General features: G+C 42.1%; 2 protein-coding genes across 2 annotated transcripts in view; one reads left to right on the plus strand and one right to left on the minus strand.

The window, feature by feature from the left end:
* The window catches only part of BLI (protein BLISTER), a 49339-nt gene extending 38263 nt beyond the window's left edge, over positions 1–11076 (plus strand). The window contains exons 9-13 of the mRNA XM_086511128.1: positions 9148–9273; positions 9399–9589; positions 9687–9755; positions 9835–9990; positions 10215–11076. Coding sequence (XP_086367254.1) covers positions 9148–9273; positions 9399–9589; positions 9687–9755; positions 9835–9990; positions 10215–10295 — 623 coding nt within the window. The 3' untranslated portion in view covers positions 10296–11076. The remainder of the gene's footprint in view (positions 1–9147; positions 9274–9398; positions 9590–9686; positions 9756–9834; positions 9991–10214) is intronic.
* A 5556-nt stretch (positions 11077–16632) lies between these two features.
* LOC147459961 (glucan endo-1,3-beta-glucosidase 8-like) lies at positions 16633–23126 on the minus strand. The gene is made up of 3 exons (XM_086511129.1): positions 22572–23126; positions 17983–19019; positions 16633–17637 (listed from the first exon to the last, which is right to left on the minus strand). The coding sequence occupies exons 1-3, from the start codon at positions 22913–22915 to the stop codon at positions 17552–17554; spliced, it is 1467 nt and encodes a 488-aa protein (XP_086367255.1). The 5' UTR covers positions 22916–23126; the 3' UTR covers positions 16633–17551.
* Between the last annotated feature and the right edge of the window lie 2387 nt (positions 23127–25513).

A 25513-nucleotide genomic window follows, 5' to 3' on the forward strand; every position in this document is an offset into this window, starting at 1 on the left:
GGAGCATTGTTACCAGATATTCCCTTGCTCTCATAGGGGGCCTTGTTGTGGTCCTAGTGAATCTCTGGATTATTGCATATTATTTGGACGGTGCTGCTGGTGTTGACTTTTGATAGAGAGCTAGAGAACTGTTTCTTTCTCTATAGGAATGCTGAAGTGTGACCCCTCTCGTAATGTCGATGGGTGGAGCTGGGGTGAAAGAAGTCCGTGGTTTGTGACTATCTTTGCCTCCCTGGGTGTGTAGGGGTAAGTGGAGGATAGTCTCCCTATGTCTCTGGATCTCTAGTAAGAAGCAATCTAGCTATCTTTGGTATCTGGACTCTTAATAGCACTTTAAGCATCGGCTGTCCTGTGAAAAGGGCTGTGTATCAGCCCCGTACTGTCACAAACTGCTGACGTGGCGACCATTGAAGACGATGGGGGTTAGGACTCTAGAATCCTAACCCTTTGAAGTTGTTAACCAGTGGAAGCAATATAGAGAAATACAGAAAGGGGCACTAGGAATTGGGGCCAGTGCAGTCTGGGAGTGGAACTCCACCACTCCGTGTCTCTTCCATGGATTCTCTCCCTCTCTTTTCATTCAGTTGTTGAAGTGCTAAAAGTCTGTTCCAGTCTGTTCTTTTCAGTTGGCGCATGGTGCCCTCCTGTTACACATATCCTCTCATATGCTGGGAATCTGCATACATAGTACTCCTCACTCTCCACCCCACCTCCACATACCCTACATGTCCTCTAGTCTATGCTGCCTGCCCACCTCAATCTCTAGTTTGTGAGCTATTTGATCGCCACTCTAGCATTATGTGTATGTATGTGTAGCATTATGTCTGTATATCTTGACTGCTGGATGAAGCCTTCTTCTAGTTGAAGTGCTAAAAGTCTGTTTTTCAGTTGGCGCATGGTGCCCTCCTGTTACACGTATCCTCTCATATGCTGGACATCTGCATACATAGTACTCCTTGCTCTCCACCCCACCTCCACATACCCTGCATGTCCTCTGGTCTTTACCAATCTGTGCTGCCTGCCCACCTCAATCTCTAGTTTTGTGAGTTATTTGATCGCCACTCTTAGCATTATGTGGCATATATGTGTGTATATTTTGGCTGCAGGATGAAGCCAACTTATAGAGTAGTCATGAAGTGGTCTGTGTATACATCTTCGATGAAGGAGAGTGTTTGTGTAATCCATGTCTCTCAAATGTATTACTATCTGAGATCCTGTCTGAGGATCAGGTTCCTCTCACTATGAGAGAGGCGTTTAAAGGGTGGGAGCCACCCTATATCTAGACCCTGTGTGTGGAATCAATGTGTCATCGGTGCCTACCATGAGCTACTCACCTGCCTCTGCAGCCGAGCTTTGTATAAAAGTCTATCTTTGGATGAAACATACTTGTCTGCAAGAGTCTCCACTACCATGGGCGGTAGAGGGCTTACTGCTGACGATGCGGGAGATCATTATGACTTGTGATTTTTTTTTTTGAGAGAGAGAGGGGGGGGGGGGGGGGGGGGGGATGAAATGTAATATTAAGGTCTTTAAAAGGCCAAAATGACCTGTGAGACCAAAAGGTTACATGTGGTGAATCTAAGTCTGGGTACAAAAAGTACAAAGAACTGAAAAGAAAGTAGTGGGTAGGGGTGGGGTGAAAGTTGGGAATACAAAAGGGAAGGGGGGGGGGGGGGGGGGGGGGGGGGGATGAGCTGATACAATGGAGCTCTCTGACAGTCGAGGCATCATATACATATACATCAGTATCCAAAAGGCTAGAGATTCAATGTCCTCCAAGGTAGGCACTCTGTGTTGGGTGTTCCCACAACATAATACATCATGAGAGAACCTGTACTTTGCTGTAATAACCCGTTTTTGACCTAAAAACAGCCTGTTTTGGGCTGCTTTGGCACTCCAGGTATCCCCGGTGACCCCGAAAGCAAGGGGGTTCGCGATAGAAGTGGAGATTGTTGCAAGAAAACACCTTTTGCTTGCTGTCCAGCCACCTACGTAGGTCCTTGTGAAACCCTAGGGCTCTGATACCGGTTGAAAGCGTGAAGCAGAGGGTATCAGTAGGTGCGCGTCCCGATGTAGTGCAGGATTGGGGTAAGAAGCAGGAGGCGGAGTGCAGCAGAGAGGAAGCGTTAGGGATCGAAGCAGAGAGAGAGAGAGAGAGAGAGAGAGAGAGAGAGAGAGAGAGAGAGAGAGAGAGTCACAAAGTGATGACGTGTCTTCCCGGGAGCCGAGCTGCTAAAAATCCTAATTCTGCAAACCTAACCCTAAAACTTGCAAACCCTAAAATCTGCCAAAAACCCTAACCCTAACCCTAGCCCTAAAACCTGTTCAAAACCCTAACCCTAACCCTAAAAAGCAGCAGCTGATATTTCCATAAAATGCGTTGGCATGATGACGTGGCATCGTACGGATATCTTCGGAAATTGCGGCGCTGATTTTCAGCTTTTGGCTACGCAATTTGTGTGTGAGAGAGAGAGAATTCCCTTGCTTTATTTTTAAAAACTCAAGTGAGTTTGTGAGAGAAAAAGAGAGTTTGCTTTATTTCTAAAGCTTTTGGGGCTCTGCTTTTGGCATCCCTTGTAAACAATTTTTAAGCGGTTTGGGGCCTGGGCTCACTCTGCAGGGCATTTGGGTCTGAGAGTGAAACCCTAACCACTCTCTTGTGCTTTGAACTGATTAATACATAAAGAAATACCGAAAGGGGCGCTAGTCTTTGGGGCCAATATCTCTAGGCACGGAACTCCGCCGGGCCAGTGCAAATCTATTGTGATCTTGAATTGTTTTGAAGTGGTTATTTGGTGCTGTCATGATTGATTCTTGACTTGGAGTGTCCAAGTTTGTTACAGAGAGCTAACGTTTTTGGGGAAAACTCAATGGGTTTTCCTACTTTTATTATAAGTGACTTTAAAAATAATGTGTCAAAGTATAAAAATGTACAAAACGGGGTTGTTTAGTCTTCAGTTGTTGGGTTAAAGGCTTAAACAACCTTGTTTTGTACATTTTTATACTTTGTCCAGGTTCACATTGAACACATTGAACTTGGATACATTTTTTAAAAAGTCACTTATAATAAAAGTGGGAAAACCCATTGAGCTTTCCCAAAAAATGTGAGCTCTCTCTCTCTCTCTCTCTCTCTCTCTCTCTCTCTCTCTCTGCTTCGATCCCTAGCGCTTCCTCTCTGCTGCTCCTGCTTCTTGCCCCAATCCTGCACTACATCGCGACGTGCACCTACCGGTACCCTCTGCTTCGCGCTTTCAATCGGTATCAGAGTCGTAGGTTTCACAAGGACCTGCGCAGGTGGCTGGACAGCAAGCAAAAGGTGTTTTCGTGCGACAATCTCCACTTCTATCGCGAATCCCCTTGCTTCCGGTCACCGGGGATACCTAGAGTGCCAAAGCAGCCCAAAACAGGCTGTTTTTAGGTCAAAAACAGGTTATCACAGCAAAGTATAGGTTCTGTCATGATGTATTAAGTTGTGGAAACACTTGTACTTGGTCCCTACTACCCTAAATCAACCAAATTTGTTTAAAAACAGGTTTTTATTGCAAATGTATGCATTTGGAATGGGGAAAGTATTAAATGCTATAATTCCCGAGCATTAAGCAAGTTTTGGATGCAAAATGCACTTTTCGAGTCAATTTTTTGCACTTTTATGCTAAAAATTGTGGCTTTTGTCCATACATGCTCTCAAAGGTTGTGTTTTTGCTTTATGTACACTCTTTGAGGTTAAAAACAACAACATTTGTTGTTTTCGGGCAAAAATTTGCTTGCTGAATTTTCTGCACAAAAAATTTGAGAAATTGCTATTCTTGCCTAAACTTGCATATTTTTGGCTCAAATTGCATCTGTGACACTTTGGAGCTGTTGTGCACATTGCGGTGAGGTTATATATTGTTTTTGGTGCATTTTGCCCAAAAATTTCAGCATTTAGGCCCTCTTGTTTGTGCAACTATGGCATCGACTTCCTCTGACGTTAAGAATCTCTTCGAGATCAAGCGGTTTGAGGGAACAGGTTTTGATCTTTGGAAGGATAGGATCCAATGAATGCTCTTTCTTAAAGATTGTGACAGGGCACTTGAAGCAGAGAAGCCAGAAGATATGTCAGATGCAGCATGGCTTACATTGAACAAGAAGGCCATTACCTACATTAAAATGGCCGTCTCTGACGAGATCTTCGTAGATCTCAAGGGTCTTGTCAATGCATTTGAGTTGTGGGAGAAATTGAAGGCAACGCATGAGAATACGACCCCAGTAAATCAGGTGCATTTGATGCGGAAACTTGTTGGCATGCAGTTAGATGAGTCCAAGAGCAATGCAGAGCATTTGTCATTGTTTACAGGCACTCTATCTCAATCACAGGACTCAGGTTTGCCCCCTTTTGATGATAAGCTCAAAGCTATCTTCTTGCTGATGGCTCTACCTGATTCTTGGGAAACATTGGTGGTCTCACTGTCAAATAATCCCAACTTGACTTTTGATGGAGTTAGGGGTTCAATATTGAATGAAGAAATCAGGAGGAAAGCAAGTGGAGAAGGAGGTGACTCAGCCAACATGGTTAGAGGCAGGACAGAGAAGAAGAATGCCTATGCACAGAGAAGTAAGAGTAAGAGTAGAGAAAGGGGAAATGCCAGCAAAGGCAAGGGTGATGTCACATGCTATTAATGTGACAGAAAAGTCACAAGAAACCCGACTGTAGGTACTATAAGGCAGAATTGGAAAGGAAGAAGAACGGTGGAGACAAAAAGAAAGAGAAGAAGGAGATCAAGACAGATGCACAGGACAGTCCAAAGGACAAAGAGAAGGTCAATGTGGTCTCTAGTGTTATTATTGAGGAGCTGTCAGATGTTGAAGACATCTTATATGCCACTTTGTCAGCTGATGATGCTCATAAGTCTGATGCCTCTCTCAATGTTCATACACAGGATATGCAGATCACCAAGAGTGATCTAATTGATACTTTATTGACTGTTAATGATGCATTATCCCATACTTGGATAGTTGATTCCAGTGCTTCATTTCATGTGACTCCTATCAAGGAGTGCTTTTCTACTTTTGTTGTAGGCAGCCATGGCCATGTTTACCTTGGAAACAATCATGCATGTTCCATTGAGGATATTGGCACCGTGCATCTTTCTATAGATGGCACAAATGAGCTTGTCTTGCATGATGTTGGATATGTGCCAGGAATCAAGAAGAGTCTGCTTTCTGTTGATATGCATGGTTACAGCATTTTGTTTGAGAGAGGATCATGGAAGATGACAAAAGGCTCAAGGCTGATTGTAAAAGGTACAAAGAAAGGGACACTTTACTGCTTGCATAGAAAGGCCTTGTTGGGCAAATTTATTGCTTTGGCTGAAATTAACTCACATATGGAGTTGTGGTATAAGAGGCTTGGCCATATGAGCCAAAAAGGCCTTACTAAGCTTTGTTATTTGAACAAGCTTGATGCTAAAGGCACAAAGCTTGATTTTTGTAATGAATGTCAATATGGCAAGCAAGTGAAAAGTTCTTATTACTTCCGTGTCTCTCGCAAATCTAATGTGCTTGATCTTGTATATTCTGATGTTTGTAGCATGCCCACTAAATCTATGGGGGGTACACATTATTTTATCTCTTTCGTTAATGATCGTTCTAGAAAAATCTGGGTTCATTTGCTCAAATCTAAGGATGAAGCCTTTGTTGCGTTTAAGAAATTTCATACATTTGTGACCACCCATATATGTAAAAAGCTGAAATGCTTACGTACGGATAATGGGGGTGAGTTCACAAGTGGTGAATTTAACAAATTTTGTGAAAATTTGGGCATTAAGAGGGAGCTTACTGTTCCATACAGCCCCTCTTCTAATGGTGTGGCTGAAAGATACAATAGGACTTTATGTGAGAGTGAGATGCATGCTGTCCATAGCTAATCTCCCTCATGGATTTTAGGGAGAAGCTCTAAAAACTGCAGTGCATATATCTAATCGATCCCCTCACATGTCTTTGAAAGGTGACATCCCTGAAGAGGTTTGGTCTGGTGAACCCGCTTCATATGATCACTTACGCGTCTTTGGTTGCGAAGCGTTTGTGCATGTAAGACCTGAGTTGAGGAGTAAGCTGGATGCAAAGTCCATTAAAGGCCTCTTCATGGGATATAGTGAAGAAGGTGAAATGGGCTACAGAATTTGGTTACCTCAGCTCAAAAAGGTTGTACGCAGCCGGGATGTTGTTTTTAATGAGGCAAGGCTGCTTAAAAACAATTGTGCCTCTAATGGTGACCATAAGAAGGTCAAATTTCAGCATGTACAGCCACCTATTAGGCCTAATTTTGACCCTCGGGATGCACCACATATGGCTAAAAATGTTGATGAACCAGTGGTGTTTGAGCCAGATGATGTTGGACAACAAAATGAGGCTCCTGAAGAGCATGTGCAGCCACATAACAATGCTGAAAACAGGGCTGAAAATGATGTACAACAGCCCTTTGTTGATGATATCATCGTTCCACCTGATGTAGACTCATTTCTAGATAATGTGGATCATTGGGTGAGGCGTTCTACTCGTCCAAGGCGGAATGTAAGTAGATATGATCCCTCTTTGCATTATATTAGGCTGACAGATGAAGGGGAGCCTCTCACTTATAAAGAGGCTAAGACATGTGAGTCAAGCAGTAAGTGGGAGCTTGCAATGCAAGAGGAAATGAAATCCTTGTATGCAAATGATACTTGGGATCTTGTGCCATTGCCTAAAGGGAGAAAGGCTCTTCCTAACAAATGGGTATACAAGATTAAGATTGTGGATGAAAAACCCAAGTACAAGGCAAGATTGGTTGCAAAAGGATATGCACAGAAAGAAGGAATTGATTTTCAAGAAATCTTTTCTCCTGTTGTAAAGCTTACAACTTTACGTGTCCTTTTTGCTCTCGTTGCGGTGCTTGATTTGGAATTAAATCAAATGGATGTAAAGACATCGTTTTTGCATGGTGACATTGAAGAGGACATATACATGAAACAACTTGAAGGTTTTATAGTTCCTACACGTGAGGAACTTGTATGCAAATTGAAAAGGGCTCTGTATAGTTTGAGACAATCATCACGGCAGTGGTATAAGAAGTTTGACACTTTTATGCTGTCTCAAGGCTCTAAACACAGCCATGCAGATCATTGTTTGTATACGAAAAGGGATGAAGATGGTAGTCCTATCATACTTGTTCTCTATGTTGATGACATGCTGCTTGCCGGGAAACATAAGACCAGTCTTGATGCTCTGAAACGTAAGCTAAATTCAACATTTGCTATGAAGGATTTGGGTGATGCAGAGCATATTTTGGGCATGCGTATTAAAAGAGATAGAAAGCTGAAATTGCTGTTTTATCTCAAGAAAGGTACATTGCAAAAGTACTTGACAGGTTTAATATGGCTGACGCTAAGCCTCTTGGAGTACCTTTACCTCCATACACTAAGCTTAGCAAAGCAGATTGCCCAAAGGATGAGGTGGCACTGAAAGCAATGGTGGACCCTTGGCCAGGATTTGTAGGCTGGCTAGGGCTAGGCTCGGGGAGCCCTAACCTGTTCGGATCTTCATAGGCTTGACACGCTAGCAGTTTGTGACAGCAATCGAGGACGTTTGCGATTTCAAGAGGGGGGTAAGACTGTGACAAACACTAACTTTATTTGTTGGTTTCCTTCCATTCCCTTGATTTTTATTTAATTTTTGGGACCCTCTTTTTGAAATCGCAAATGCCGAGACATTGTATGGCCAGTGTGAAAGGGCAAATGGCTGAGAGTTTCACATGTAGGAGTCAAGGCTAGGGAGCCATGAGATGGTTGGGCCGATTGGCATTGAAATCTGACTAGTAAAGTCATTTAGGCCCCTCAACGAGATTTCATAAGTCGGTGGATACTAGGAAATTAAACTAAATGGGCAAACTGGACCCTTGTCAGTTACAGAGGCTTCAAGAGACACTTCAGCAGACAAGGGTCGCCAGCGCCCAAAATCGATTTGAGAGAGGGGTCTCATTATGTGACTACTGTGTTTGTGAGTAGTGGGTGCAGGTGATCACAACTTTACTGGAAAGCTTGCCTTCTCCTCTGTCTTATGTAGCATGATGATTCTGCTCTCGTGCATCTCTTTGGATACATATTCGTGATGCCCAGCTCAAGGGCTTTTCATGTGTTATGTACAATTATGGGGATTCTATGCTCGATTGCATAGGCAAGATCCTCGTGTACAAGTACCTAATCACTGATTCACAGCAGGTACACACGCTAACAGGACAATTTAGAGAGATTTCTCGCGAGAAATCTCCCCTAAATCAATGGGCCTGGATATGGCAGGGACGACCGCTTGACCTTGTTTTCATTGCAGAGGAGGTTGTGCAGCATGAGTCATTGAGGCACTGTTTCTGGATATGTCCGCCAGTGTGGTGGGCGGTTTGTTTTTTGCTGATGAGAGTGGGGTTTCATGATGGGTCTATGGCATGGGGGGGCATTTGCAATGCTTTTTCTTCAGAGGCCACACCCCTTTTTTCATGGCTCTCCGATAGATCCGGTCTTCATGCTTGCTTAAGTGCGATATAGACCGGGCTCTCTACAGATGATACCAGATACAGGTCATCAGTTGGACCTCTCTCTCAAGAGGGATGGAGTTTTTACTACGATCTGTAGCATCACTCTATGGACCATGTGGAAGGCTTCTTGTGCTCACAGTCTTCCCCTACATCCACCACTTTGACAACTATTTGGACTAAGCTGCTGCATACCCTTCGCAGCCAGTGGGATACTTCAGCGGGCTCCTCTGGGGCAGCGGAGAGGCGTCGATATACTCTTTCCTTTGGAGATGGGCGAGATCTTTAGTCCTTTTTCAGTCTCCACCATGGACACATCACATGGGATTACACACCTGCACAAAGTGGTCTCACATTCATTCGCCGTCTTGGCCTTTGAGCATCTCCAGAGATCTCTTTGTACACAGTATACAGCCACTTTTTATGCCGAAAAAGCGAGAGAGAGACAAGGGAGGGAGGGAGGGGGGGCGCGGCAGGGTTGTGGGCGCAACTTTCGCATATAAGAATTGTACATTGTTGTCTCGTTGGTTGTTTGGCCATGTACATAACTTTTTATAACTTATAGAATTACAAGAGGGAAAAAAAAAGAACATACCTTTCTGTAGATAAGAAGATGCTGCAAAGCCAAGTACAAAAAGCATTCATGGGTGGTGACAGCCATACCACAGTGAGTGCCAGAGAAAGTTCTCAAAGGGATTCTAGGGATGCCTCAACCTCTACAGAAGATCTTGGTAACTCTCTGTCCTAAAGTTTGTGTGAGAATAAGAGAGTTTTGGCTATTGCTGTGATGATTATTTTGCAAGGAATCTGCATAAAGTCTGGTGTTAAGCGTACTTTTTGGTGGTCACGTGTACAGTACCGCAGATCCAAAACGCTCGGACATTGCATTCAGCGGATAAGACTAGGGATGATGCAGATGAAGCCACGTCTTCATCAATGGCAGTCTCTGTACCTGATTTCATAGGTGTCGGTGTGCCATCTACTTTCGCTACCTTGTCGACAGAAGACTTGAGAGCTGTTGATAGCATTGATAAGTTGATTACAGAGGTATGCTTTCATTTTCTGTTTAATAAATGTTCAATCTTTTCTTTGAGCTCAATAATCCGAGAATGCTGCCACTCACTGTTTGAATGTATGTATCCAGATGTTTTCAGAAAAGGAGGCTTTGCTAGAATCCCTTAGAAGAGAAGCTGCAAGAGCTACTGAATTTGAGGTACTCTGTATGTAAAGTGTCGTGGATTTTTTGGAATCGAGAATTGATCCTTGCGATTATAATTGTAAATCTCTTTCAGGCATTGAGCAATGAACTGTCAAAGAAGCTAGAAACACAGACACAGCGCTTGGAATTAGCTGTTTCTCAAAATATGGCGTATGGGGGAAATGCGGTTACTGCGAACTCTATTGAGATAGAATCACAGGGCAATGATTATGTGGATGAAGGAGATGAGGTACTTTCGTTTCGAACTTTTCTCCTGTTTCCCCATACTAATATTGTCACCGTTTCCATTTTGCTTCGGTCTCCAAAACTTCAAATTTTTCCTGTTTCTGTTTCAGTTGCCGTCTCTATTTTTGTTCTGGTTTCCTTGCTCCCCCTAACATGATAGACTTGCACAATATGTTCTGTGCTGAATACCAATGATATTTACACTTCTTAGCGGTACTTGAAATTTAGGTGGTGGAGCGGGTTCTTGGATGGATTATGCGGATTTTCCCAGGTGGTTCTTCAAGGAGACAAACCAGTAAACTCTTGTAAGCAGAAAGCAAGCTGCAATACCCCAAGCATATTCGGCTGTTTGAGCAAATCTACAAAACGGTGAGCTCTACAGTGAAGAACCAGGCCTTGTCTCTGTACAGGCTGGCTGGGTGCTTTTTTTAAAATTCCGGGCCACGTGTATATTGAGAGGGGGAAAGCATAGGTAAAATCATTCTTTTGGGTGGAAGCCTGCTATGACAGGCTTGCTCCCTTGTTATTTATGGCTCTTTGTAACATGGACTATTTGTGAGGACTTTTAAACAGGGGGTGATCCTCAAGGCTTTTCCTACTTGCTGAATTGGCCTTGCCTGGTTTACCCAAGGGAATCTTCGTGTGAAAAAGCTGATTAGCATTCCACCATACACACTGAGATTACCCATTGTATGAGAGGCCAAGGAAAAGGCCAGGGGATTGTTTTTTGTAAAACCCACATACATAGAGGGTGTTAGTGTAAGGCTTCTTTCCCTTATGTACAAGAAGAGCTCATTAGTGCGGCTGGGGGATTTGCATGATGACATAGGGCCAAACCAAGTGCAAAGTCAAAGGAATGGCTTCTGAGAGGCGCTCTTAACTCTGTGTGTACATAGTACTGATCATAGTGGTTATGAGGATGTCTTGCTGATTATGCTGTTTCAAGAAAAGCGTTTGCAAATTTTACTCGTAATCATCGTTATACCATGCAAATTTTGTAGAGAAATAGACCTAATTTTAAAGATGCTATGGAGCATTTCAGCTTTCTCTGTCCGAAACTAGTTTCAATATCAATGCTTCACATTTTTCTCTCGAGTGTGTTCCTTGTTTATAAAGCACTAATGCTCTCAATGGAATCTCGCACTTTTTGAATTGGTATGGAAATGTTCTGGAATTGATACTTTTGTATTACTAATGGCATGAGCAGGCAGGAAATGGCTGGGCCGCCACTTGTTCCACTAGTGTGCGTGCCTTGACATCCACTGCCAAATTTCTGCATCTTAAAATTCATGCAGAGCTGGATGATGTTTCTTAGCTTTTGTCTTAGAAGCTTTGTGAAAACCTATTATCAGAGTGTAGAGTGTTTCATTAAGATAGCTTCTTGGTATGGTTTCATATTTGCGAAGAGTGCAATGCTGGTCAAAGCGTCATTAACTTCTTGAAGGTTTGCATGTAATGTGCCCCTCACTTTCTCTATCATGACTCGTTAGTCTCCTACTGGTGCCAAAACATACCTTAGTGCTCCTAAGAGTTATCCAAGGTTGACGCATACAAATGCGCAGAATTAGTATGAATAGGTATTTTCTGCACTAATCCAGTACTAGTATATTGTCAATCATAAAAAAGGAAGACAATTTTAAAACCATTGTGACAAGATACACTTGAGCTTCTCCTCTATATTACCTTAAAATCAAAAGTACATAGCAAAACCTAAGGATTTCCCTTATGCTATTAAAGGTCATGTGAAGGTAAGCCTGAAGGGGAAGGTAAGCTTGAAGAGGATGGACATAAGCACACGATATGTGAAGCTAATTAAGAGCTATTTCAATTTCAACAAGTGCCTCCATTTAGTCACAAGACTGACTACATGTATTTACACAAAGAGGTCCACTTGTTTTATTGGATTGTAAGTACAGCATCGAACTAAACTTATGGAATTGTACTATCGGGTTTGCTCATACACATCATTGTTGTAACTAGAGAACAAGCCTTGCAAGATGAGCTTAGGACAATTTGGCCAAAGGATATCAAACTCATTTTAAAAATGGGCTTTTAGTTCATATCATCTATGTTGAATGCTTCTTGGATAACTTATTGTTTAGGAATAGAGTTGTGGTGTACCAATATTGCAATGTATCAATGTTCGTTGATGTATTTAGTAGGCTTCGCGCTCAATGATGCGATTCAAGATTTGAAAGTGATGTCCAATAGTCTACTAGTCATGGTATCTTGTTTAGGAATTGATGCTAATAGGCATGAATCATATATCAGATTCAATATTCCATCTACTCTATTTTCCACTTTCTATGCATCCTTTAGCATTGCATTACATGTTGAGTTTTACATACTTGATGTGCACAAGATCACTCCCATGAATGTGAGGTACGTATTTTTGTGTTGCATGTGTCCTAGGGTCACTTTTTCCTCTATATAATAGTCTAGAGTAGTTTAGTGGTTCGAATTCTACATTGGAAATTGAACAGTGCTCTTGAGTGCTAAATTTGTATGTGTTTTGTTCAAAGAACTAGTAGCCTTGTTTTCTGTACAATTTTGTTGAGTGGAATTCATCATTGTCATGTCTCAATTTCTCAATGATAGTATGGATACCTATTTAATATGCAAGTGCTATGCATACTTATAGGTTCTTTCATGAGAAAGGCTCACATGAAGTTCATTTACCCTTTTGATATCCCCCCCGCCCCCCCCCGCCCCCCCCCCCCCCCCAACCCTAGTGTGACATCCTTCAAGGTTTCCAAGAGGTTTGTGGAATTGTGAAAGAAATACAATAATATGGGTTAGCTCTTGAATGAGATAGTCTTGTAAAGAAAGGGTCTTGAAATGCATATAAGAGGCATTAAAAAGAGTAATTAGTTACTTGCAAGATTTGATGGTATCTTCCTTTGTTTCGTGGTAGTAGCTCTGGGGTCCACCATTAAGAATATAATGTGTGTTCGTGAGCCCCTGTGTTAAAATGTTGACACAAATAGATCGACCCCTTTTTTTTTATGAACGAACATGTTTTTTTTCCAAAATACATTTAAAGAACCCCTGTTGGTAATGTATCTCTGCTAAATTGTCTAAATTTTTAAAAATAAAAATACTCCTATTGAACTCACATGCTATATTAACATGATTATAAAGTGGACCCCTTAGTAGGAATGTGGATGTACAATCGTACATTGTGTATTAAATACCAGGGCATGGTTGTAATCTTGAGCTTCAACTTCTAGATGTAGGTAGTCAAAATCTAGTGAATAGATTCAAAATTCTCTCATCTTCTACTTATTAGTCAAATTGAGTCTACTCATAGTTTCTAGGCTATTTTGTTGCAAGGCATCATAGGGCTAGCAACTGTAATTATGTACATTGATGCATAGCCTTGTGGCAAGTGCATTGATAGGCTAAACGTGTTGTGCATATTGCTTTTGTACATAAATCAATATTTGGAGTGGGCTCAAGCTCAATCCAAGCCGCTCAACTTTTCATCAAGAAGGGCTTCCAAGAGGCATTTTGTGACGGCTCCGGGGATGGCACTAAATGGAAACACTTTGGCAAATGTTTTGAAGGTGTCATGATGTTGATCATTGATATTAATAATGTTTCAAATAGACAATGGTTTTCCCAAAAAAGTTTGCACTTTAGTTCACAACTTCAAATTGTAATGCTCATTCCGATTGTTTGTTAAAAAAAACAAAAACCATAATTTGCGATGATGAGCTTCTTGCTTGTGCAGGAGGTTGAATTGCTAGATAACATAGGAAATGCTTTGTGTTGCATGGTAACAATGCTTTTAAGATTCAACTCTTCTGTGTGGGCAAGTAGAGTTCATAGTTAAACAGCCATGGGTACATAACATGGGTGTCGACTACATTGGTTTCAACATGTTAGTAGGGAAGCAAAGGGATTGATGGAACTTCTTTCTATCAAGTTGGTGTTTGGTGCACCTCAAGTTTGGTGTATATCCTCCCTCATTAAAGATGAGACTAGTTTTGGTTGGCTCGATGCAATGCACTTGTCTCCTTCACAATATTATTGCAAGGCTTTGTTTCCTCCACTTTTACTGTGTCTGATGTCTAGAATTGCAAAGTGCGTCCCCATTGTCGTCACCGAAAATGAGGTCAGATATATTTCAATGCAACGAGACGTGGACTTTAGTGATGCTAATGGCGAGAAGGCACCATATGTTGAATTGCTAAAATGCTTGGTGGTATTGAAACTCAATATGGATGGGATGCCTTTAAGAGTGGGGGAATTAGTGGTGGTGGTGTGCATGTGGGGAAGTAGTTAGAGAAAATGCTTTGATTGCTAGAAGGAAATTGCATGTAGAAAAGCAACGAGAGGGGATCCTCTCCTAGACCTAGCAAGTTTGCAATCTTTGCCCTTGCTACAATGCCCACATTAAGTCACCAAGTGTGATTGTAATAGTTCGAGGTTGCCTCTAGTCTTGACCCTTCAACCCATCTGATTCACCTTTTTCCATGCAGGCTATGCTCACATTGCTTGTTGTATGCCGTATTGCTACTGTATTCATCAATGCAAAATGGCATATTGCATTGTTGATAGTGTTGCTTCATTGAAGGTGCAAGATTTAGCTTTGCATGTAGCACGACTCAAATGGGGGGATTGAACCCATGAGCTTTTGGGATCACGATAGTGTCTACAATACAATTATTTCCGCAAATCAAGGATTTGCTCATCATAGAAGCATTACCTCTTCCTCTCTACCAATAGGAGAATTTTGTCAAGATAGTAAATAAAATTATGGATTTTAGCCAAGGGAAAAACCCAAGGCGTCACAAAGGGTTAGGCCAAAAAAGGGATGTTAAGCTAACCAAGTAAACATGGTAGACCATTGAGAACGGGGTTGCAACTCCAATTGTAGATCATGCAAATCAACCCTATATAATATGATGCAATTAACCTAGATTACATCACAAGCAATAGATGCAAGTTGATCAAGCTTCTTTAACTCTAAGCCCCTTTATCAAGATCTAGACTTGTGTAATGGAGTAGCTTGTTGAATCTATGCTACTTGCGCTTAAGTTAAATGATGACTTCGTTACTGCAATGCTTGTTGGTTTTTGGATGCAACTTTTCTATTGAGAATTGGGACACACATCCCTCTTTTGCAACATGTGTCTGATACAACTTTAGATTGCTTTACCATAATTTGTGATTAACATTTTACAAAAAGGTAATAGTCAGCATTTTTGTAGCATGCCAACAATAATGATTATTTAGACAGAGCTGATTAATCAAGAAATTTCTTTTGTATGTTGCAATCTAGAGATCTTTTTTGATAGCTCGGAACTTGATATATTTACATGAGATTCATAATTCAAGCAATAGTTAGTTTGTCAAATTAAAATATGAAACTTTGCAAGGTGAACTACAAGGCATAGTTTGGAAACAAAAAAGTTGCTTTGGTTAATTGTCACAAAAAAGGAAATTCAGCATAATTGTGCATACACTAAATCAAACAAGAAAAAGAGAAAAGAAAGACCAATGAAAAAGAACTTCATTTTCAAAGCTAGTTTTTGTTTCCATCTCTTACCTCCAAACTATAATAATTTTTTTCCACAACTTGAGCTAATTCCTATTGTAGTTGAGAGAGAGAGAGAGAGCTCACCTACAATCACCTACCGTGTAATATAAACAAGCTAAAGTATCCCGGGCAACAACCATAGGGTGTTTTTCCCCCCCCTTTCATGCGTAGATATATGGTAAACCTTCGTATAGCTGCGTACATAAGGGTCCCTTTCTCATAAGAGATTCTTTTCATCATGTATATGTAAAATAAGCCCTACTATGACTTTGCAGCTCCCTTCTGCATCCTTTCCTCATTTTGTATAGGAACCTACTCCCAACATTCAATTTAGAAAGAAACCCAAACCAAACCACTATATCATACCCATTTTTGGAAGAGGGCACACAACATGAATTGTTTTAACACAAAAACGGTTAAACCACCGCCAAATGACACAAGAAGATTTAGAAATTTTCTTATGTAAGAAAACGGAGTCTTTTCCAGTGTTTTTCATACAATGAATAACATCATGAGCTTCTGCTCGAGAGGCGCCGCATACCTAGCTAGGTACGATTGGTGGCAAGGGACCACCGGCCCCCCCAACAGGCCAACGGTCCCCTGCCCCCAATCGTACCTAGCTTGGTATGCGGTGCCTCCCTCACAGAAGCTCGTGATGTTGAGGTAAGTCACAATGTGGGAATTATTGTGAGAATTTGTCCAGAACTTCTTGTGTGAGAGCCCACCAGTTTTTGATACTTGGTAGTGTCAACTACAACAGACGGATCATACAGGTAGTTATGCTTGGGACCCAAAATAGCAGTAGACAATGAAGATCTACAAGGCCCATTGGGAAATTGTTGGCCCTAGTTTGCAAGCGCTTAATAGTTTCAAAGCTCAACACCAATCCAAATGTCCCATTTCAAAAGCGGCTCATGTTCTTTGCCCTTACAAAGACAATCTATCAAGATTGTGATCTTGGCATATGAGCCTTCATTTATATTCGGTGCTTTGAAAATCTGTCATTAAAGAATATTTAAGGCAATCACAATTTAAGAAGATCAACATTGGTAAAACATTTCCCTTCTGTAGTTCTTGTCAAAAAGTTGGACCATTCCTCCAAAGACTAACAGCAATTAGACTATATTAAACCTTTGTAAATAGTATAAATAGGCATCATTAGTTTATACATTTTTGCCTGACCATTGCTGCAACAATGCCTGAAATTCAATTCAGATACAAAACACATCAAGATTCACGAACCATCATGTGCAAGAACTGATTGTCAAGCTCCAATGTCTCTCAACTGAGGATGTGTGTGGAAATATCCCCACAGAAGCTTTTGGAAAGAATCAAGAGATCAATATGCTCTTTAACGCGGTGACTCTTTTTTTCCCGGTAGAACGCCTCCGGCTCAGGATGTAGGCCAATGGGTTGATTTCCTACTCAAACGGCAAGCAATCCAAGGATTGTAGAAGTGTTAGTATAAAGTACCTCTCAACTTTACCCACCTTTGTTATGTGCTGTAGACCTTGCATGGGCCCCCCTATGATCACATCCCAAAGTCGCCGTTCTCACCGTGCAAGCATTTGCTTCCATCTGCAACCAAGAGGAAACACTCATCTTCACAGCATTATTTTCTAAGAGTCCAGTTCTACCAAAGCTACGACTCATCCAGCTGACTAGTGCTGTCATCACCTTCTCGCTGGTTGCTCGTGCATCGTAATGATGTCAACTCTGATGCAATTGCATACTACTTTCTTCTGAAGGAAATGGTGATACTTCTTTACTCCATGTCAAAAAAACAACCCTCATCACAATAAACCATAGTATATACCTGTCTCAAGAAGAGTTACTGCAAACCTCGAATAAACAAGGGTGATAGGCAGCAAAGCAGCGAGAGATGAAGCGCTTTAGGCTACCATAAAGCCTTGCAAAGATATCCAACTTGTCACGTCAGCCCTGCTAACAGAACTTTTGCCAGGCTCGTGAAATGTTCACACTTATTTATGTTTGTTGCTCCAAACAGCGCAGGAAAGCTTTATCTGGTCACCGTCAGTTCACTGGGTAGCAGATGGAAATTTCCGATGATAGGAACATCCACAGCTTCCTTGCTTGTTGAAAAGCCTGAACTGCATCAATGAGATATCATTCAACTGACCTTTCTGCAGTGGCTGATGTAGCCTAGATCCATATTGACGCATTCTCCCAATTTTTGCATATAATCTCAAGAACTGCATTTCCTGTATACACAATAGGATGTGCAGTACCATCCCCAATTTCGACATACCCGGGAGCATCCAAAGTTTGCAATCATAAAAAGAATCGAAAAGCATAAAAAAATAGCCATGGCAAAAGCCATGATATGATGTGAAGAATGCCACGAGTGCAGCAGTCAAAGAATTAAGCATCAAATTGACTTTAAAAAATATAATGAGGATGCCACCAAGAGCAATAGACCACACACATTACATGAAATTGTTTGCACTGCTCTTGAAACACCTATCAAAAATCTGCAATCTCCAATTGAGGGATCCACAAAAGTGATGACACCAAGCCCATTAAAAGAGCAGGTATTATCATCCTGCTGATTCAGCTGATAATAGCTATTGAATGCATAAGAGGCATTGTCAGGCATGCCTACATTACTGCATGAGCCGCCATATGCAAGTGCAGTACAATCTGCATTTGCGCAAGCATATTGCGCACCTCTTACCAAGTCTGACTCGTTGCTCTTTGGATTTGCAACACACCACCGTGATGGTAGGTATGGGACGCTATCTGCATTGACCAAATTGGTGTCTAGCCCCTGCCCGGAGAAGTCCAAGGTGTACTTTGCTTGCCCATCAAATGTAAAGACACCCCAATGCCTTTCAAAATTCCCTGGAAGCAAGCTCTTTTGATTCTCGTCGAGAAGACCGAATATGTATGCCTCTATTTGCACACCTGGTCGTTGTGGCGTCCCTTGCTTACTCAAAATATGCTTTACTAGACCTTGATTGAACCTTTGCGCTGTGCTAACATTCGCATAAATTGCACCATCTGTCGGCCATCCTATTTCGCCAACAAACACTTGTACATTGGGATAACCAACACCTGCTAATGCTACTATAATCATGTCAAGACTTGCATCAAGTGCATTTGTATATGTGACGGCTCCATCAACCAATGCATGAGTAGTCCCATCAAAGAAGGCGAAATCTTCAGGAAAATCTGTTTGCAGAGTAAGATCTAGAAACGGATAGATATTCACCAGTAAAGGAGCATTTATTTGAGACAGAAGTGCAGCAATCTGCCGCATAGTCTCTTTCACATCGGATCGAAACTGTCCCTTTGAGGGCGGGGTATTGAGTAGCACATCTGCATTACATGGCACCGTCACCTTCACCTGATCGCCAAGGCCCACTTTGGCAAGTGACTCATAAATGTTTTTCATGGCAGGGTAGGTTGAATTCTGAAATTGCACTCCGTAGGCAGACAAAAAGGGCTCATTCCCTACCGCAACATACCTGCAAACAACATTGCAAATGCAGAGTAAAAAACCTTGTATTAGCTGACTTCCGAAAAATTTGCACGTCATTCTGGATATCATACGCCTGATAATCATGGTTTTTTCAGACGACTTTAAAGCATTCTGTAGCATTCAACTCTAGAATGACCAATAAGGTCATCACATTCGAGAATAAAATGAGCCCTTGACCATTAAGAAAGAAAACTCTTAGCTTTTGGGATCAATCATCTACGCAAAACAAAACATCAATTCCAGCCAAGCTTGAAAACCTGTTTCAAATTCCCAAAGTTTGCAAAATTTACAAACATTTGACATTTTTTCAAGCGAGTTTAAAATCAACAATACTGATAAACCAGTGTGTTAGCACAAGATCGGATCACACATTTAATCATTGTTATTGTAAAATTGAATTGTCTAGCTAAATGATAATTCCTAGTAAAGCAAGCCTTCGAGCAGTGTTCGAGAATAAAATGAGCCCTTGACCATTAAGAAAGAAAACTCTTAGCTTTTGGGATCAATCATCTACGCAAAACAAAACATCAATTCCAGCCAAGCTTGAAAACCTGTTTCAAATTCCCAAAGTTTGCAAAATTTACAAACATTTGACATTTTTTCAAGCGAGTTTAAAATCAACTATACTGATAAACCAGTGTGTTAGCACAAGATCAGATCACACATTTAATCATTGTTATTGTAAAATTGAATTGTCTAGCTAAATGATAATTCCTAGTAAAGCAAGCCTTCGAGCAGTGTGAAAGCCAGTGAATGTTTCTTGTGTTTCGTCATTCCAAGGCGTTTTGTCTCGAAAATGCCAAGACAAAACACATATTTCTAATGGCTATAGAAAATCTAATATTTTAGGAGTCTAGTAAATCGATACATCCTATATACATGGTCACACAAGTGGTGAATTACGTTGCATATCAAACGCTACATGGCTAATTCTGAATTTCAAAGATTAGACCATTTTTATTTTTGAACCTTAGAAAAGCATTTCGTCTTCCTGTTTCAAGTTTTGTTTGTTCCATTTCGACGGAACACATTTTCATGAGACACTCGCACTGAGAGCTAAGACTCATGCTGCAACGACCTGATAATACACAAAGACATGACAAAACTGGTGATCTAACGATAACGCTTTGTCAGGACCATGCACTTCTGTCACAAATTGATGAAGTGGCATGTCCAAATTGACGCGATTTAAAGTTATAAGTTAAGGGTATAGGGTCCCGTTCGATGGGGCCCTAGGGACACTAGAAGAGAGAGAGAGAGAGAGAGAGAGAGAGAGAGAGAGAGAGAGAGAGAGAGAGAGATGGAAAAAGAGTTGACGTGGCAGCTGTATGGACGCTCCGCGTTTTGTGTTGACTGATGACGTGGCAGCCCTACAGAATTCTATGATTTGTGATGGCAACAATTAGCACTAGCTTCGAACCCAGGGCCACTCTCTGGCTTAGTCTTGTTGACGAGTAACAGAGCAGAGAGGACCCTCGGGCCTTGTAACTTTGCTCAAGCATTAATATAAAAATAAATAAAGAAAGGGGCGCCAATCTTTGGAGCCAATATCTCTGGGCACGGAACTATGCCGGCTGTGTCAACTCAAGTAAAGTCGTTTTAAGTGATTCTCTTGTTTGTCGTGCCAGATTCTTGACTTAGGGTGTCCAAGTCTGTTACAGCTTCCACCAAAAGAATATACATTAGCCACTGCTTATCGTAGCTTCCAACACTAAATACAGCTTGTTTGACACTCCAAGGAACAAAAGCCGATGATATGTAGAACTAGCCAAGGAAAGCACTGCCTCTTTAACAGTGGAGCTTTCATGTTTAAAGAGCCCGTTGGGCTACTATTATTAATAGGGTCACATGGTGTGCAAGCTAAAGAAAACCTTAAGCACTGAATTCCTTCACTTCCATAGCTTGAATTGAGTGTAGATGTTAGAACTACAATCAAGGAGCAACTAAGATCTGGGATCTAAACAATTTTATAGAAGCCCTACAACCGAAAACTGTTTGTCATAATAGACAACCAAGAAAACTTAGGAGGATAGCCACTTTAAGCTAGTCGTTAAGCTGCAAATGCTATTGAAGCAAAGTTGTAACGCCAACGTGGTGGGAGCACAAAGCACGTATGGCATATGGCATATGTAAATAGGGTGCATAGAGCTTGGAGTTGCAGTCCATAGCTAGAGCCATAAGGCCAAGAGCATTTTATATACATGGGACTCCTACGGAAGGGTGGACACTGCATTCTAAGTGGTCCTATGTTAGAGAGCTCTTGTTGGAGAGGTCACAATGAGAGGCTACGACACCTACCTTAGAAAAGCGGAGGTTGTCACAACAGTTGATGACCCACTTTAGCCTTGACATTCAAGATTCCACACGGTAAATCCCACTTTTCACACATTGAAACCATCTGATGCTCACTTCTTTCACTTGTGTCAACCAATAGATGCCATTGCCCTAGAAAAAGACATAGTCCTGTCTCGCAAGCAGAAACGGACAAAATCTAAAAGACCTAAAACTTTTCAAACTAACCTTTGCACATGGACTAAGGAGTCCTCTTCCAATGCTTTTTGCCCTCTATGGAAGTGAGGGCACAACCGTTGGTGGACTCCTCTTCCTATAAAGAAGTTTACTAAATGTTAATGCATAGGAATGGATAGTTACACAAATAATTGGGTCCACCCGTCCATAATTGACAACCTTAGTCGATCCCCACTTACCACCCCGCACACACATTATGCTTCTTTTTTAATTTCTAATTACTACCACATTCTTTTTAACATTTAAAATAATGGTTCGTTTTAATTTTCAATCAACAAGGAACATTTTTGGCAGCTTTCTATACAGGAAAATCCAGTAAGTTGACTCTAAAAGGCAACTCCATCGATCGCCACATCCACACACACAAAGCTCACTTAGACAATACAATGACCTTTTTACACATGGTCCAACAGCGCAACCTATACACGTTATCTACTAAAAAGTTCACATGCAGTTCAATAGAAGTCGATAGAACAATTCCAGTAGTCTTGAGATCTCTACCCCTGAGTTATTCGATCTATTAGTGATTCTAGTCAACAACCTTTCAATACAATCCAGTAGAATAAATACCAAAGAGTCATTACATGTCCTTTAAGTACCACTAGAGAGTGGCGACAAGATTCCAAACTTCTGAAAGAACTTCAATTGTGAAAATGTGAAAAGCCCAGTTTGTGTCGCACATACTCCCAAAGGCTTGGTGCGAGCAAGAGCACGCATTTCATGTTTTTTATATTTTGTTGTATTTAGTTTGCAGATCTTCACAAAAAGAATGACCCAGATCGTCATAGTCCTTTGCAAGTTAACAAGCCCCCCATCAAGTTTACAAGTATCTTGAGCTCAATACCTGTCAGATAGATCAATTTGATCGATGCAATTAAAAGATTCTTTTGTTTCTCTCTTCTTCCGTCACATCTGTCTGTTGGTCCATCCCTCTCTCTCCTTCTCTCTCTCTCTCTCTCTCTCACAGGAGAAGAAGAGCAAGCACATCTGGAGCTCATCACAAAAGTACCTGATGTTTGCACCTCGTTTGCCCATAAAGGAGGTGAGATTGGTGCTGACCCAAGCATCAGCAGCTGCAGAGGAGCTGGCTAAGGTGTGAAGAAGCTCATTTGGAATCCCAACCATGACCTCAATGCCCGAGCCTGCAAGCGCAGAGAGGGCAGCAGGGTTTGCATCAAAGAGCTTCACCTTGGAGATGTTGTTTGCCTTCAGCATCTGCACCACAACGCGAGGAGGCACCGGATGGGAAGTGATGGTGCCCCAGTTGAACCCAAGTGCAGACACTCCAACGAGGGTTTCCTGAAGTGGGAATCCAAGTGCAAGGAGGAGGAAGAGATGCGCACAAGCGGCCATGGCCGCATGTGCAGGGGAGATTGTGTGTGTGTGTGTGTGTGAGTGAGAGAGAGAGAGAGAGAGAGAGAGAGAGAGAGAGAGCTGGGGTGGGCGGCTGTGTGTGTGACAGAGGTGGAGAGAGAGGGAGCAGTTGAGTGGGGGGCACTTGCTAACTGCTAGTGCGACGTGTGATGTTTTACCCAAAAGGCAGAGCTGGTTTTTCAAATCAATACTCTCTCGACTTGTTGCCAAATCCTTACGCTTGAACGTTACGTATTGACGGTGGAGAGCTCTCGGGAGTGCGTGAGAGAGAGAGAGAAGAAGACGAAGGAAACTATCCCAAGAGACGTTAAAGATCTAGCCGACGAGGAGTGGAACTCAAGACCTGTTATTCAAGAGGGAAATGGCATAACCAATCTACCACACTTGGGTGATAGAGAGAGAGCGCCACACCTAGTCATTGTTGGCATGCAAAGATAAAAGATCAAAAGAAAGAGAATCTTCTATTTTTTTTTTTCATAGTAGTGGCTTAGCTTGCAATTATGTAAACGAATATCGCGGCCTCTCTCCTTCGCCCCCCCTCTGAGCTCTCTCACTCCCCCACTTTTGGCTTATAGTCTTCATCTCGCAGAACGTGACGTGTAAAGGGTCACTCCCTCCACCATATTATGTTAGTAGATAAAGAATATTCCTACTGCCCCTATTGGCCCAATGTAAATAAAATTCATTACCTAAGAATATTCCTCTTCACCTCAAACTCCTCTCCTCTCCCTCCACCTGCCCCAATCTTCGTCCCCGCATTGTCTCCTCCCCACTTCCCACACATCGTCCTCTGGTGCATTGTTTCTTCTCACTGGATAAAATCAAAATGGACAGCACTTATGCCCTTAGGCTTAGTTACAGGAAAGCGGAGGGCATGGTCTCTTGCTTTCATCGCAGGGAAACGGGCAATAAAATGGTCCTCGCACAAAGAAAGAGAGAGAGAGAGAGAGAGGGAGGGAGGGAGGGAGGGAGGGTGGCACTCCTCTCTGCAAAAGAATGCAAGGGAGACACAGAAACACACACACACATACACACACACACAGACGTTCTCGAGAGAGAGTTGCATGCATGCACGAACACACACACACACACACACACACACACACACACACACACACACACACACACATGTTGGGATTCAGGCCAACTGGCCGGACATCCCACTTACTACTAACCCATCTACTAATTTAACCATTATTTATTAATACAAGAGAATAAGAAGATGCAACAGGATAACGTTGCTGTGCGCTCCACCCAAAGCAGGTCTCTCTCTCTCTCTCTCTCTCTCTCTCTCTCTCTCTCTCTCACTCGCACACGCTTCCCGCGGCACCTTCAACTGGTATCAGAGTAGGGTTTGTGCTTGCCGTTCTCGCGTCCGCGTGCGCGCACTTTCAAAAGTGCAAACAGGTTTTCGATTTCGGCATCGATAAATTCAGCGTTCCGAGAGCGTTTCCAGTAGGCGTCCCGGAGTTTTACCGCCCTTTCGAAGCTGTTCGTGCAGTCGAAAGCTTCATCATCCGAGCTACGCTTCAGGAGTTGTATTTTTCAACTCCACTTTTGCTACAGCTACAGGTACGGGACACATGTGCAGGTTGTTCAGAGACTATCTTGGGATTGTATATAGCCATTTTATGGATATTATGTGCTATTGAGATGGTGTTTATGGGCTGATTATGAGCACTTTTTGGCATCGACATTGTCTCGGGTCCTCAAGTCTGTTCACCGAGGAGATTCGCAGGAAATCTCTCGAAGGCAAGAAGGATGGTGATGCATATGTTGCTAGTGATAGACAGAGGGGTCGCACTCAAAGTCGTGCCAAAAGCAAGGAACGTGGGGGCTCACGCAGTAAGTCTCGGGGTTCTATGCATAATGTCGAGTGCTATCACTGCCATAAAAAAGGGCATGTGAAGAAGGATTACAGGAAATGGCAGCAAAGCAAGAAGGATAAACAATCCGGTAAAACTTCTAAGTCTGATAATTCAAACAAGGGCAAAGCAAAGTTAGAGGAGATCAATGTGCTAGAGTCTTCAAATGCTCCTATTGTAGAGACTCTTCCAACGGTTGTTATGCCACTTACCTCTGACGTATTGGTCTTCACAACAGATCTACCTGTTGAGGCTCTTGTTACAAAAGATGCGCAGTATGCACAAAATTGGATAGTAGATTCTGGTGTGAGTTTCCATGTGACACCACATAGAGAGTGGTTCTCTACTTATTCTCACTCTTGTGGGAAAGTGAGACTTGGTGATGCTTATGAGCTAGACATTGAGGATGTCGGAAACGTCAAATTGCATCTAAGGAATGGCACGCACTTTACTTTATGTAATGTCAAACATGTGCCCAAGTTGACTAAAAGCTTGATTTCTGTTGGTTAGCTTAATGACTTGGGCTACAAAACCACATTTGGCAATGGTTCGTGGATAGTACGCAAAGGTAATCTTGTTGTGCTCAGAGGTCAAAAGCATGGTACCTTGTATTCCATGCATGTGTCAGATGTTGGTCATGATTACATATCTATAGCCGAGCTGCCGTCTACTGAGTTGTGGCATTGCCGGCTAGGTCATATTAGCCAAAAAG

This window comes from Adiantum capillus-veneris, chromosome 4 (assembly GCF_014529385.1).
Source record: "Adiantum capillus-veneris isolate H3 chromosome 4, ASM1452938v2, whole genome shotgun sequence".
NCBI classification, from domain to species: domain Eukaryota; kingdom Viridiplantae; phylum Streptophyta; class Polypodiopsida; order Polypodiales; family Pteridaceae; genus Adiantum; species Adiantum capillus-veneris.

Excerpts from the sequence above, each read along its gene's own strand:
- LOC147459961 (XM_086511129.1), bottom strand. The coding sequence starts at position 22,915 with ATGGCCGCTTGTGCGCATCTCTTCCTCCTCCTTGCACTTGGATTCCCA. Across the intron at positions 19,020-22,571 it reads AAACGAGGTGCAAACATCAG|GTATGTTGCGGTAGGGAATG; the intron begins GTACTTTTGTGA and ends TGTTGTTTGCAG. Across the intron at positions 17,638-17,982 it reads AGCAGTGCAAACAATTTCAT|GCTTTTCAACAAGCAAGGAA; the intron begins GTAATGTGTGTG and ends GATGCAGTTCAG.